Genomic DNA, 12,917 nt, shown 5'->3' with positions numbered 1-12,917 from the left:
CAGCAAATAAGCAAGTTAGCCAATAAAAGCTCTCAATTAAAACATCCCATGTTGCTTATTTGATTTTTTTATATATAGAGAGAGATGTTCCTATAGCTAAAAAAGCGTACTTAAAATATGCGTAAACATCACAATTAGGCTTGGGAATAGTGTAGAACGAAATGATAGATATATAAACTCTTAAAAGTAAAGGTGCTTCACGATGCAATAGAAGAACCTTTTTGTCTAAATGGTTCCATAAAGAACCTTTAACATCTGAAGAACCTTTCTGTTTCACAAAAGGTTCTTTGTGGTGAAAGAAGGTTCTTTAAAAGAACCTTTGACTGAATGGTTCTTTGTGGAACCAAAAATGTTTTTTTTTTGTGGCTTCGCTTGAAGAACCTTTATTTTTAAGAGCATAAGATGCAAGCTGCAGAATGTATCGAGGGATCCAAACATCTGAGACCACATTGAAACCTGAGATTCTAAAATGTTAAAACTGGGGATAAACAAAGCTGTAGGAAATGAAAAAACCTACAGTTTCAGATTCTGTACTATTTCTGGTCACTAATATCATAAACAAATGTGAACACCTTTGTACAGATGGTCAGATGTCCTTTGGATCATCTCAAATCGTGTTGGACAACATGATGTTTGATAAACTTTATGCAGCTCAAGTGCTACTTTCATTAAAAAGCAAAGATATTTAGTAATTCAATTTAAATTTTCACTAAAATGGTTATGTATGCCAGTTAAAACATTTAGTTTAAGCAATTTCATTAGTTGTCTCAGACTTGAAAATTAGAGACCCTCTCCACTGCATATATATTCAAATATCCAAAACATATTCTGCCAGACAATATTTCAAACCAAGCTACAATGAAAGAACTCAAAGTCTGTGCAGTATTAAATATTTTATTAAACCTGTCCATTTCTTAAATTAAACTTAAGTGCTTCAATGCGTTAACAAAGGGAAAAAATGTGTAGGATATATCTTCACGGTGTATAAATTACAGTATAAAACAAGCAAAGAACCACAACAAAAATTATTAAAAATCATAACTTCAGCTACAGGAAGAAATCCTCCACTTTATGCATTGAAACAAACTGGAACAAGAAAACCAACGGATGAGGAAACTCGTCATTCTCTCTAAATTAAATGAGTGCTTCTGTTTAATCTGCATCATTCCCCAATATCTTTTTATGTACAAAACAACACAATTACAGCCAAACTCAAACCTAACAATTAAACCAAAAAATTCTTCCATCCGAAAACTGTTGAAAGCTTAGAAAGAGATTTGCTCTTTTTGTGAAACACAAGATCACTATGAATGCGTCCAAAAATGTATTTAAGGTAAAATCCTGTCAATTAAATGTGTAAACATTCTATTGCTTATAAACACAAGTCAGTTTGTTTTCAGTGTGTGCTAATATACGTGTTAACATACAGTTACTGCATAACTACTAGGAATGCCTCACTACTGATTGACGGGTTGGATGATGGGCTGATAACCGGCAGCATTCGTACCCTAAACCCTTCTGGCACAGCTTTGCATTGTAGAGTGTACATTTCAGCTTATCGTCAAATGTGCTCTTGTAAATGACTGCAGTGCACTCGTTCGCTCACTCCTCCTGCTTCTTGAGGAAGAACTGAAGTGCGGAGTCCCACTGGTCTCTGGGGAAGCGGTTGGAGAGCTCGCAGTAGTCCAGAGGAGCCCAGCCCTTCTCTGATGGGGAAAGATCAGAGCTTTAGAACTGACACAGGAAGTAAAGCATTAAATCAACGCTAGAGAAGGATCCTTTTGTGAGCAATAAAGACATTTATTTTTAACTAACGCACTTTAGAACGGAATATGTGGATTTCTGGATCCATTTGTCAATTGTAATCATTTAATCCCATTTAAAATGTATAATATGTGTATTTAACTTGCGCTGCACTGAAAATCCTTTAACCTAATTTGGTGTTAAATGACCGTACCGCTTGTAAGTTTCTCATTAGGCTTTATAATCACCAAATCTTGGATTCAAACTTTGTCAACTCGGTTACTTATAATTAGCACAGGTTTTGTATTTGTTTTTGGAACTGATTGATCGCAGGCCTCATTGATCTGAGCTTATGCACCTCAGGTTTTGAGTGGAAAAAAAGCATTATTTGTGGATAATGTTCACTCAAAAACTGAACTGAAAAAGCCCATATCAATGAGGCCTACAATAAACCAGTTTCAAAAATAAATACAAAACCTGAGATAACTGAAAGGAAACAAGTTGATAAGATTTCCATCCAGTATTTGGGAATACTATAGCAAAAAGTAGTTTTTTTTATAAGCCAGGTTTTGATCAGAAAAAATCCTGTTAGTAAATTATAGTCCAATGCATTAACTAGCATTTTCAGTCAAAAGAAAATCTTCTACAGGTCCAAAATGACTGGAAGACAACATGAAGATTAGGAAATTGTACCAAATTACATTTATGCATGCATGCATTTTAGCAAAGATAAATTGATGCAACAGAGCAAATAGTCTATAGATCTTACCTGGATGTGGAGCTTTGCTGTCCGACTGGTTCTCGTTGGTAGCACAGTCCTAGATTACACAAAGTCAACAGATTTTATTATTTATTCCATTTGATAAAGTTTGTGCTGCAAATAATTCTGTCCTATCCAAATATGAACACCAACTATAAGTAAACCATTTGAATTGATGAAATATTCTGTTTGGTTATGTTAGTGGTGCAGGAGTTACACACTTCAGATTAAATCACTTTTATTTTTGAGTTTTGGATGAAGTGGAGTTTGTCATATTTTGGAATAAGTGACTTTGTCAGTGTCTTTCCATTGTTTGAACAAGTTGACGATTCCCTGTCCTTGTTAGAGTTGGAGCTAATCTCTGTGTAAGTAATGGCAGCGGTGCTGTGGTGTGGAGAGCGCTGTCAGGAACAAGATGAAGGGAGAGCGTGTTTACAGGAGGCTCAAGTAGCGGCAGGTAAATCCACTCAAACAGAGGAAACCATCCATCTGAGCAAAGGAAGCTGCTTCTTTTAGTGAGGGTGGTGGGGCGCTAGCAACACAAAGGTCATAGGTTCGATTCCCAGGGAGTAGACCAATAACATGCATTTAAGTGAAAAGAAATACATTTACAATGTAAATTGTTAATATTTTACTAAAAGATGCAATGCATCATGAAATCTAAAATTTGGGTGTGATTTCAGGTGATTCGATTCCAGGTGAATTACTATAACAATTTATAAATGTTCTAAAATATGCTAAATGACAGCATGGATACAATGGATACAATAATATTGTGTATAGGTTTTTTGCATAGGTTTCTTGAGTAAATCTGTTAAGGGGCATTCACAATAGAGAGTTGCGAATTTAAAAAAAATTTAAAAATCTGAACATCGCAAAAACAAAGAATAAAGAATATTTTGCGAAAAATGCAGTGTTTCATTCACGTGTTCTTGAGATTTGGTAAATGTGTTTCCAATGACTTCCAGTTGTTTTGCAGATGCAAATCATTGTCAGTGTGATCACCCCCATTTCAATCCCATGCATTACGACATTTATTTGGTACATGTGTCTTCAACGAACGACTTCTAATTGTTTTGCAGTTGCATATTGCTTTGTTTGTGGACGTTCATGAAACAAAGTCTGAATTGCACGGTAGTGATGGAGTAAAGGCAGAGCGATTTACCTGTATGAAGGTGGCCAGCAGCACACAGCTCATTTCCTGTTGCAGGATGACCTTGTTCTGCAGGTTATTGTAGCAGGCGCAGATGAGCGAGGGGAAGAGCACTTTGATGAGTCGCGGGTGGCTGAAATACTGGAATGGCAGCTGACACAGTTTCTGCAACACGCTGGGCTGGCGGCCAGACTGCACAATCACCTGGAACACACACAGTGACAGCGCGCACGCACACACACACACACACACACACACACATAACCAGTGAGGCCAAAGCCACAGCCAGCTGTAAATCAACCCGCCCCTCACTGCCCATCCCACACGTAAATCTGCCACTAAAACAACACACAAACAGCCATTAAGAGGAGAAATAGAGGGCAGTGCCTCCCAGCGCACAATTACACTCCATAAAACACAGACAGAGATGCCTCATCCACTTCTGCTGAGCATGTATGCTGAACACACAGGTTCAGATTTGCCCAATGAGAGGACACACTTGAGCTCTGTTCCAAAACCTATTGAGCTGCCTTGCTACCCAGCATTGAAATGGACACGGAACTTCATAAGAGACCAATTTGGATTGTTTTATGTACAGTGGAGGTAACTCACACTAAACAAAATGCGTGCAGGAGACTCAATGTGCAACTAACTTTAATAGAGTTTAACGTTAACATGTTGCTATTCTAACAGCTTCATTAAATACTGAAATTAAATGTCTGGAGTGTTTTATATAGGTAGTAAATCTGTGCGAAAACAAATAACACACAAGACATGCATTTGCAATTGGCCTTAGCATGTTGCTGTAACCCCTCCAGTTCTACTCGTCCACACTTGCTCTGAGCGGGATTCGACCCAGCGTTTCCAGCATTGGAGGCAAGTGCGCCTCTTGAGATCAGAAGGGTGAGGTTTACACTTACTAGCTGGACTCAGTTACACTCACCCCCCTAACACTCTCTCACATCCGGGTCACGGCACCAATATAACCCCTCTGGTTCTACTCCCCTTGCTTCGAGTGGGATCTGAAACGGCGTTTCCAGCATGGGAAGTGGGCACACTCATAAGAACACTAAATACTGCAGCCTCTAGCGTCTGTCGCTAGTACTCCTCTTGAGATCAGGGGAGTGAGGCTTACCTGTAAAGCACTTACTAGCTGACCTCCGTTATACTCACCTCCCTAACACTCATTCATCCAGGTCACGGCACCAACATAACCCTTCCGATTCTATTCCCCTTGCTGGCTCCGAGCAGGATTCAAACCGGTGTTTCCAGCATTGAAGGCGGACACACTAACAAGGACGCTAAATACCAAAGTAACTAGCGTCTGTCACTAGTGCACATCTTGAGATCTGGGGTAGAGGTTTACCTCTACAGCACTTACTAGCTGGCTTCAGTTATATTGCTATGCTGACAGCTCTGACTGAGTAAAAAAACAAAAAAACAACAAATATTGGTTACAATAGTCAATTTTAAAAGATGCTGAACTATTTTAATTGACAGCTGTCTGTATTAATAGAAATATACTTGTAACCAAAAATTTTTCAGACTAGCCTGCCACATTGGATTAATTTTTTTTACTGAGTTTGTTTTCATGAAGGATACATGCAATTCAGCCTTAGAAGTTATTTCAAGGTGCACCTTTCAGTTGGGAGCACAAAATTGTGGCCAACTACAAATGTTGCAGCAAATCACTGTTCAACAAATGACAGGAAACTGACAGAGGTTCATGTCGGTGCAACCTCTCACCACAACCTTTAAGAACATCTATTCTATATTAAGGTCTATAACATGTTGAAATGCATGTTTGTGGGTCAGGTTTTGGAGTTGAACCTTGTGCGAAACACGCAAACAAGCCCGGTCCCACTTTAATAAATGAAGTAATACCCGTAATGGAGTTCGTACCAGGCGTATGGCCCCCCTCCGCCTTCCCATTTATCACTGCCTTCAAATCACACCGTTAAATCCGGCCCACCCCTTAGAATTAAAACGAAATCACCGCAGGCCTGGACTGATTAAACACAGTGCTTGGGATGGGAAAAAAATGGGGCATAGCCCCTAAATGCTACAAGCTTCCGACTCCAATGGTTTGGGAGCCTGGGAAGGCCCTCGACTCCTGGGAAGGGAACCAGAGAGTTGGGAGGTCACCACAGTAAATCCTGACTAGAGGGATTTGGGGGGAGAAAGATGAAGAGAATGAGGGGGTGTGTTAAACAGTCCCTATTACAGGTACACGCATCCGTCCATTGCTGCTCAGCCCCAAATGCAAACCATAAGGGAAAAGGGTGACATAAATTACTAGGATTTACAAGATTTTAAAAATACTCTTAACAATACTCTTTTTCCATGGCATTCTCCGCTTTAATAATACCCCTCAAGGGTTTAAGAGCATGACAAACAAAGCGATAACTCACTACTTTTATAATTTAAAGGGTGAAGCACCTTAAAATGTAGTTCTACAGCAGTGTTCAAAGGCTTTATGTCCATGTCACTCTGTATTAGGAACTGTTTAAAGATGCCTGGCTGAAACGACTAAAACAAACCACCGTGGAGCCCTTTAATGGTACTCAGAGCTGGAGTACAGTCTAGTCCATGATCGTCCGGCATCTGTCGACCAAACACCATGATTCAGAAGCTTTTCGCAGGGTTGAAATTAATGCTCTTGCTCTGCTACTATGGAACAAATGGTGTAAAACATCTGGTTGTTTTCAGCGTAGGAGCGGTGTAGTGTCAGAACGGTGGGCGAGATTAAGGAAAGTCTTTTTTCGGCCAAACGCAGAGAGTACAGAATCAATCTCTCACATCAGTTCTGGACAAAACTAGGGAGTGGTAGAGATACTGCTGTATTTCTAATCATTCATGAGACTGTTAAAAATTACAATGGCACACTGGATACCCGTTTACCTCATGAACCCTTGGGACCTTTAGTGGGTATTCAGAACTTTAGACTAATTACTTATCATGCAACAAGCTGACAACATGCTAGGTAATGTAAATTAAATGTGATGAATTTTTTTTTTTACAAACAGGCTGTTCTTTGCGAAGGATGTTGGGTAGGACTTGATTTTATTTATCGGGAATTGACTGGATTGGGAAAACTGGCCATTAAACACCAGAATTTGCAGTTAATTATTATAAACTACTACTACAAAACACCTCCGGCACCTGTTGATTGAAATTTACGAGGTCTTGAAAAAACATTTCAAAGGTCATACAAGTTATTACAGAGAAACAATTCTGTTAGAATGTCAATAATGATATTGATATCATTGGAAACATTTTTTCCAGCTGATGAATGATAAAAACAACCACCAATCAGAATCCATCCTGCCTTAAAGGGCTTGAGCATTTAAAGCAGCAGACAACATAATTGCAGCACATGCTTATAATATACAGAACATTATTGTGCCTTGGTGTGGACGCTAATAGTTATTATCTTTATATTTCTCATTCTTGAAGAGAACAGTCCTCGAGTCCAAAAATGTGTATCATACAGAGCTTATTTTCGGTTTCAAATTGAGCTAGATTTTCACCATTTTCCCCTTTGCATGTAAAGATCTTAGTCCTTTTTCTGTCAGCTTATTCAATGCTAAAACGTCTGACAAACACTTTCGATGTTCTAAGTTCCCAATTTCAAAATCTCACGCAAGTACGGTTTTCATTAGTTGCCAATATCTCAATTTGCTCCCTTAAAGTTGGTTTAGTTTTGATATATATCTGCGTTCTGTTGTACACATAAACTCATTTGCAAGGCAGAATGAATTTGCGTAAATCGGTTGCGAAACCGTTCTTTCCCAATGTGAGAGTATGAGTTTGTGTCCATCTGTGGGGGTTGCGGTTTTGTGGACATACTGCCCACAAATCACACAGCCATCTCATAATCCCTCAGCACACGGTGCTTCATCTTCACACACCTAAACAATGAGCCCCCCTTCAAGTGTCCGCGGAGGGGAGACGTACAGCTCTGAGAGCATAGAGGTTACCTACCATCCCAACCCGTTCGACAAACTCACCCGCCTCCCTCCAGCCGGGAGAAATGACCCTGCCCCTAACTGGCCCCAAACTTGGATTAGGACCTCGGCCAAGTCCTCCTGTACCAGCGTCTGTAGAGGTATCCGTTCAGTCATTGACATCATAAAAGCAACGGCAGGCGTTTGAACTTGCGATTCCTCCCCCACTTTAACACAGATGGCCATAAAGAAAGAGACAAGGCCTAGTGTCTAGTGTTGGTCTTAACTAGAGAGCACTGGAGTTTTCAAACAGGGCTTTTACAGGCGGCCCATTACATAACTCCCGGCCTGTCCACTGAAAACAAAGGGAGTGTAAAGTTAACGCAGTGAAACGCAAACATGCACACTGCGAGCGGCTCAAGGTGAAGAGGAAGGAGACCTGTTTGCCAGGGGTTTGTTCTTTGATGAAGACTTGATAAGACGGCCGAGGAGAGATGAATGGCGACAGTAAAACGGATGGCCGGTAGGATGTGGGGAGCCATTTCGATAAAAAAAAATTCTTAATAAAAACAATCCTTATTAGGATTGTTAAAAGAACTGGCTTGTGCAAATTGTTCTTTGAATCCTGTATCGGACACGAGGGTTGAATGCAAATCCAGAAATGCATTTCTCTTACTGTCAAATGTGTATTAAGAATATATCCAGGAAACATAATGATTTCTGGGTTACTGCATTGAGTATTTATTTTAATAATGGAATTATATTAAGGTTATTGGAAGTTGGCCACTGATAATTATTATAAACTTGACCCTCATAAAATCTAATTTGCATGAGGGGGGGGGGGGTGTTAAATAAATCTGTTCAGAACAGATGCCAATCTCCAAAGGGGAAGATTATACATTTCTTAAATCAGGGGTTTTCAAACTTTTCGAAGCCCCTAAAAAGGATGATCCCCTTTAAAGGGACCCCCTTGCAGCAATATATTTTAATGTATAAAGATCCATTTATACTTTGATAAAAGTAAAATATTAACTGGAAAGGATTTACTTGCCATTAAACTGACCAAAGAGAAACAAAACTATGCTTGTCTATATAAATACTTATAATTAATTGAAATAGAACACAAAAGAAATCATTTTATTAATTTATTTATTTTCAAATTATTTGATTTTTACACTACTTCCTTCAAACTATGGATGAGCAGTTCGCTCTACTATTTTATGTTGCTTCATAAATGCCTATATTGCATGGGACTGTAGTGCTAAATACGTTTATAGTGCCTTTCATTCATATTTTCAACATGTTAAGCAGGATAAAACAAGCTCAGTGCTAAAACTCTACATGCAGCTATGTTTTTGCTGTTTAGCACCCCGCATTGCTTGTGCGTGAGAATGACAATGAAATAAATCTGTGTTAGGTTCACGTACAGTGTGAAATTTGCCTAACTGTTGTTTTTCAATATAAATGGGAGGAGATGACGCACGCGTCCCATGCTGCCAAGACACCTCAGCAATTTTTCGTTGGGCCCGCGATGTGTCCGCTCTTGCAAAACAACTACAAATCCACAGATCTGCCTTAAAGATGAACCAAACCGAGAGGATGAGAGAATGTTAGTGCCGCTGATAAGACAGGAGGTCTGCCTACATACAAGGATGCAAAGAGAGCACTCAGAAGAGGAAGTAATGGCTGAAAGGCCTTATCTGAACAACGCCTACCGCCCCCTCTTAACCGTCCATCCAGACAACCTGACGGCGACTGGTACATGGGCGTAAACATAAAATTAAAAAACAAAAAAAGATCTGTTGGTTTTCATCTCTCATAGCAGAAAGAATGCTTCTTTGTCATAAAAACGGATCTGCTCTCCAGTGTATTGGCAAAGGATCACTGACTTACTACTGTTTACTTAATAAATCAAGTGTCATCTTCGATCCCTCGAAAGATAATCTTTTGTTCTCGAGAAGCCGATCGGACCTGGATCATGCTCAAACACAGCATTAGACGCAAATGGACCCATGAACTCTGAAAGATTTACAGGCAAACAAACAAAATTAAACAGACGAAAAACTGGAAAAATTTGACAAAATTCAATAGTATGTTCAACTTGAATTCACCCTTCAGGGAGGCCGTAAATCTTCCTCACTGTCGTCAATCACGGCTGTCCGCCTGCAACGTTTACAATCTCTGTTACAAGAAAATCAAAGACGTTTGGTGAATTTCCATAACATTGGCCTGCGGTGGTCTGGTCCATCTAATCAACGAGGGTTGGGTTATCACTGCAGTAATGGACTGTTGAAGGAAGCGGTTCAAATGTCAGTTAAACCAGGATTAGAAGCTCTAGGTTTGAGGGCAAAGGAGATGCCCTGCACTTGTAGAGAACAATCACACATGTGAAGGAGAGATACTATAGGAGGTAAAAGAGAAAAAGAATGGGAGGCAGAAGATAAGAGTGCGGTGGATTGGCTCAATCTGGCACTTTTGGAGGAGGGGTAGGGACTACAGGCTAAAAGGAGCTAAAAGGGTTGTTAGCCTTCACCTTGCTATCGTCGCTAAAACACCAAGCGTGTATAGATAATAAAAACAGATTTTTGCCTGGAATCGCCTTAGAAGCTACGCACAAGGAAGTTTGATGATTTCATCGACTGGACAATCTTTAGAATAGTACTTGATGGAGAATAACTTAATGTTTAGTAAGTCTACAGACATGCGAATTTCATTTTAACTTGGAAATAACCTCTCTTGGATTGACAGTAATGAACAGAATCAATTGAACTATGCGAGCCAGATATGAATTAGCATGTGAAGTAAATGTCAAAACAAACAATGGTCAAGTATATGCTTCTTTTTTCAAAATGATGATTATTTGCTGTATTTGTAACTGTTTATGATTTACAACAGTACATTAAACCAAATAATTATTTGGATTAAATAATATTGACCAATAGCGAATATGGTCTAAACGGTTTACACGTTTGGGGTAATTTTTTAATGTTTTTGAAAGTTTTTTATACTCACACCAAGCCTGCATTTATTTGATTAAAATTACAGTAATATTAAGAAATATTATTACAATTTAAAACAGCTGTTTTATATTGGATTATATTTTAAAATGTAATTTATTTCTGTTATCAAAGCAGAATTTTCAGCATCATTACTCCAGTCTTCAGTGCCACATGATCCTTCAGAAATCATTCTAACACTGATTTGCTGCTCAAAAAACATTTCTTACAATGTTGAATTACTAATAATTTATCATCATCGTTGAAAACAGTTGTGCTGCTCATAATTTTGTAAAAACCACGATGCATTTATTTTTTTCATTTTATGGAAAATTCAAATTCACAGCATTTATTGGAAATAAAACAAATATTTTGTTAGATTATAAATGTCTTAATACATTTAATGCATGCTTTTTGAATAAATAAAAAACTCAACCCAAATGATTGAGTGGTACTGTATGTGACATCAGCCAAAATAGAAAATCATTCTTTGATGAAAGTTTACAAAGACATTTTTAAATTTGTAATAACATGCTCTGATAAATTGTTCACAATAAGAGCAGGAATGTACGTTAAAAAAGTAAACAGACTATTTTGAATTCAGGTTGACTTTAAACAATATTAAAAAAGAATTTCTCTTTGCTGCTGGCCATCATTCAGAAGTCTTTATGCCCCCCTTGAGTACAAACACACTTCCTATCAGCTATGACGGTGCATATCTCACGCTCTAAATGGCTCTGTGACTGAGGGTCTGAATAATATCCATGTGGAAAGAACAAATGTCCACCAGTAGTTTTTCCTGCCTTTATGAGCTGCATTATTTCTCAGATGCACACATGTAAACACAGGCAGGCCGAAGCAGAGCGCAGCGCTGCGAGACAGACCAGGGTCAGCGCCGTCTTTGTCTTCTGCCAGTGCTTACATTAGTCTGAAAGAGTCAAATATTCCCGCTCCAGTCTCCATTTATCCTGCACGAGAGCTGTGTGGACATATACCAGGGCCCCTGACGCTGGCAAGTATCCGAGTGGAGAGGGGCGGGGCCGCAGTGCCAAGATCTAGGCTGATGTTTATGTCATTTAATTCAGTTTAAATGTGCTGAAGTGCTTTTCGTGATTGGTTGGTGTTGCTGCAGGCATACTGTATATTTTTAGTTGATGGGAAAAATAACAAAGAAGAGAAAATTACTCAATGTGGTTGATTTTGAAATTTAGCAGGCAACCATGCAAGTAACTTTTCTCTTCCTTGCCATTTCTTCCATCATACTATTAGACTATTTTTGCATTTAAAAAAAATAAAAAAAAGTTTGCAAACTTTTTGGGAGTGCCCCTCTCTCTCACCTTTTTGGACTCAGCTCTCACAGGACCTATCATATTTGTTGGGTACTGAGATATGTTTGACTCCACAACATTTTTTCATGAATGACTTTTGGGACTTCACCTTGTCCGTCCAACAAAGATCTTTACTGTTAGCTGCAAAAAAATAGCTGGTCAACCGCTGGAATCCTCGTCACACAATAAACAGATGAACCTGGACGGTGTATTTGTTGGACATTATCTCAATGGAACTCTCTACTTCTCGAATACATGAATCTAACGTGAAAACTGTAAATTCATGGCAATCAGCTTTTAATGTCGTGTCTTCTTTTCTAAAATCTTTGTAAAAATTATTTTATTATTTGTTTATCTATTAATATTAATTAATATATTATTATTATTATTATTAATTTTATTGTATTTATTATTAATTTTTTTTAAAGTCTCCCGGGGGTGAGATGGGTTGGGGTGGGTTCTGAATTTGTACAGCTGCTTTTTGTTTTGTACTACTGTTCCACAGAATAAAATTCAATAAACAGTTATTAACAAAAAAATTAAAAATTCTTTAGAAAAATCTCTTATGCTCACCAAGGATGCATTTATTGAATTAAAAAAAATACAGTAAAACAGTCAAATTGTGACAATATTAAATGACGTTTTCTATTTTAAAATAAAATTGAATGTTTAATATATTAAAATGTAATTGAATTAATATTAGTTCATTTTCAGCATAACAGTAGTCTTCAGTGTCACGTGATTTTTCAGAAACCATTCTAATATGCTGATTTGCTGCTCAAGAAATATTTCTTATTCGATTTCTTATCAATATCATTTTTTGAGGAATGAATAGAAACAGCATTTATTTGAAATATAAACCTTTTATAACAATCTACAATTTTTCTATTGACACTTTGATCAGATTACTGATCCTAAATTTTTTTTACTGATATACTGTGGGGAAAGGAATACTACATATATATTAATTTTTTTTTTTTCAATAATAAT

At 38.1% G+C, this 12,917-nt stretch overlaps 1 protein-coding gene across 4 annotated transcripts in view; it reads right to left on the bottom strand.

Annotated features, from left to right (window-relative positions):
- Positions 1-873: 873 nt before the first annotated feature.
- scaper (S-phase cyclin A-associated protein in the ER) overlaps positions 874-12,917 on the bottom strand; it is a gene marked incomplete at its 5' end in the record, with an annotated part of 111,865 nt that continues 99,821 nt past the window's right edge. For all 4 annotated transcript variants that reach the window (XM_079411396.1, XM_079411398.1, XM_079411397.1 and 1 more), the window contains 3 exons: positions 874-1,706; positions 2,513-2,561; positions 3,669-3,860. In XM_079411396.1, coding sequence (XP_079267522.1) covers positions 1,603-1,706; positions 2,513-2,561; positions 3,669-3,860 — 345 coding nt within the window. In that variant the 3' untranslated portion in view covers positions 874-1,602. The remainder of the gene's footprint in view (positions 1,707-2,512; positions 2,562-3,668; positions 3,861-12,917) is intronic.

Source organism: Barbus barbus, assembly GCF_936440315.1.
Source record: "Barbus barbus genome assembly, chromosome: 48".
Classification (NCBI taxonomy): Eukaryota; Metazoa; Chordata; class Actinopteri; order Cypriniformes; family Cyprinidae; genus Barbus; species Barbus barbus.
Note: the sequence above shows the minus strand (reverse complement) of the source record. Positions and strands in the feature narration are given on the sequence as shown.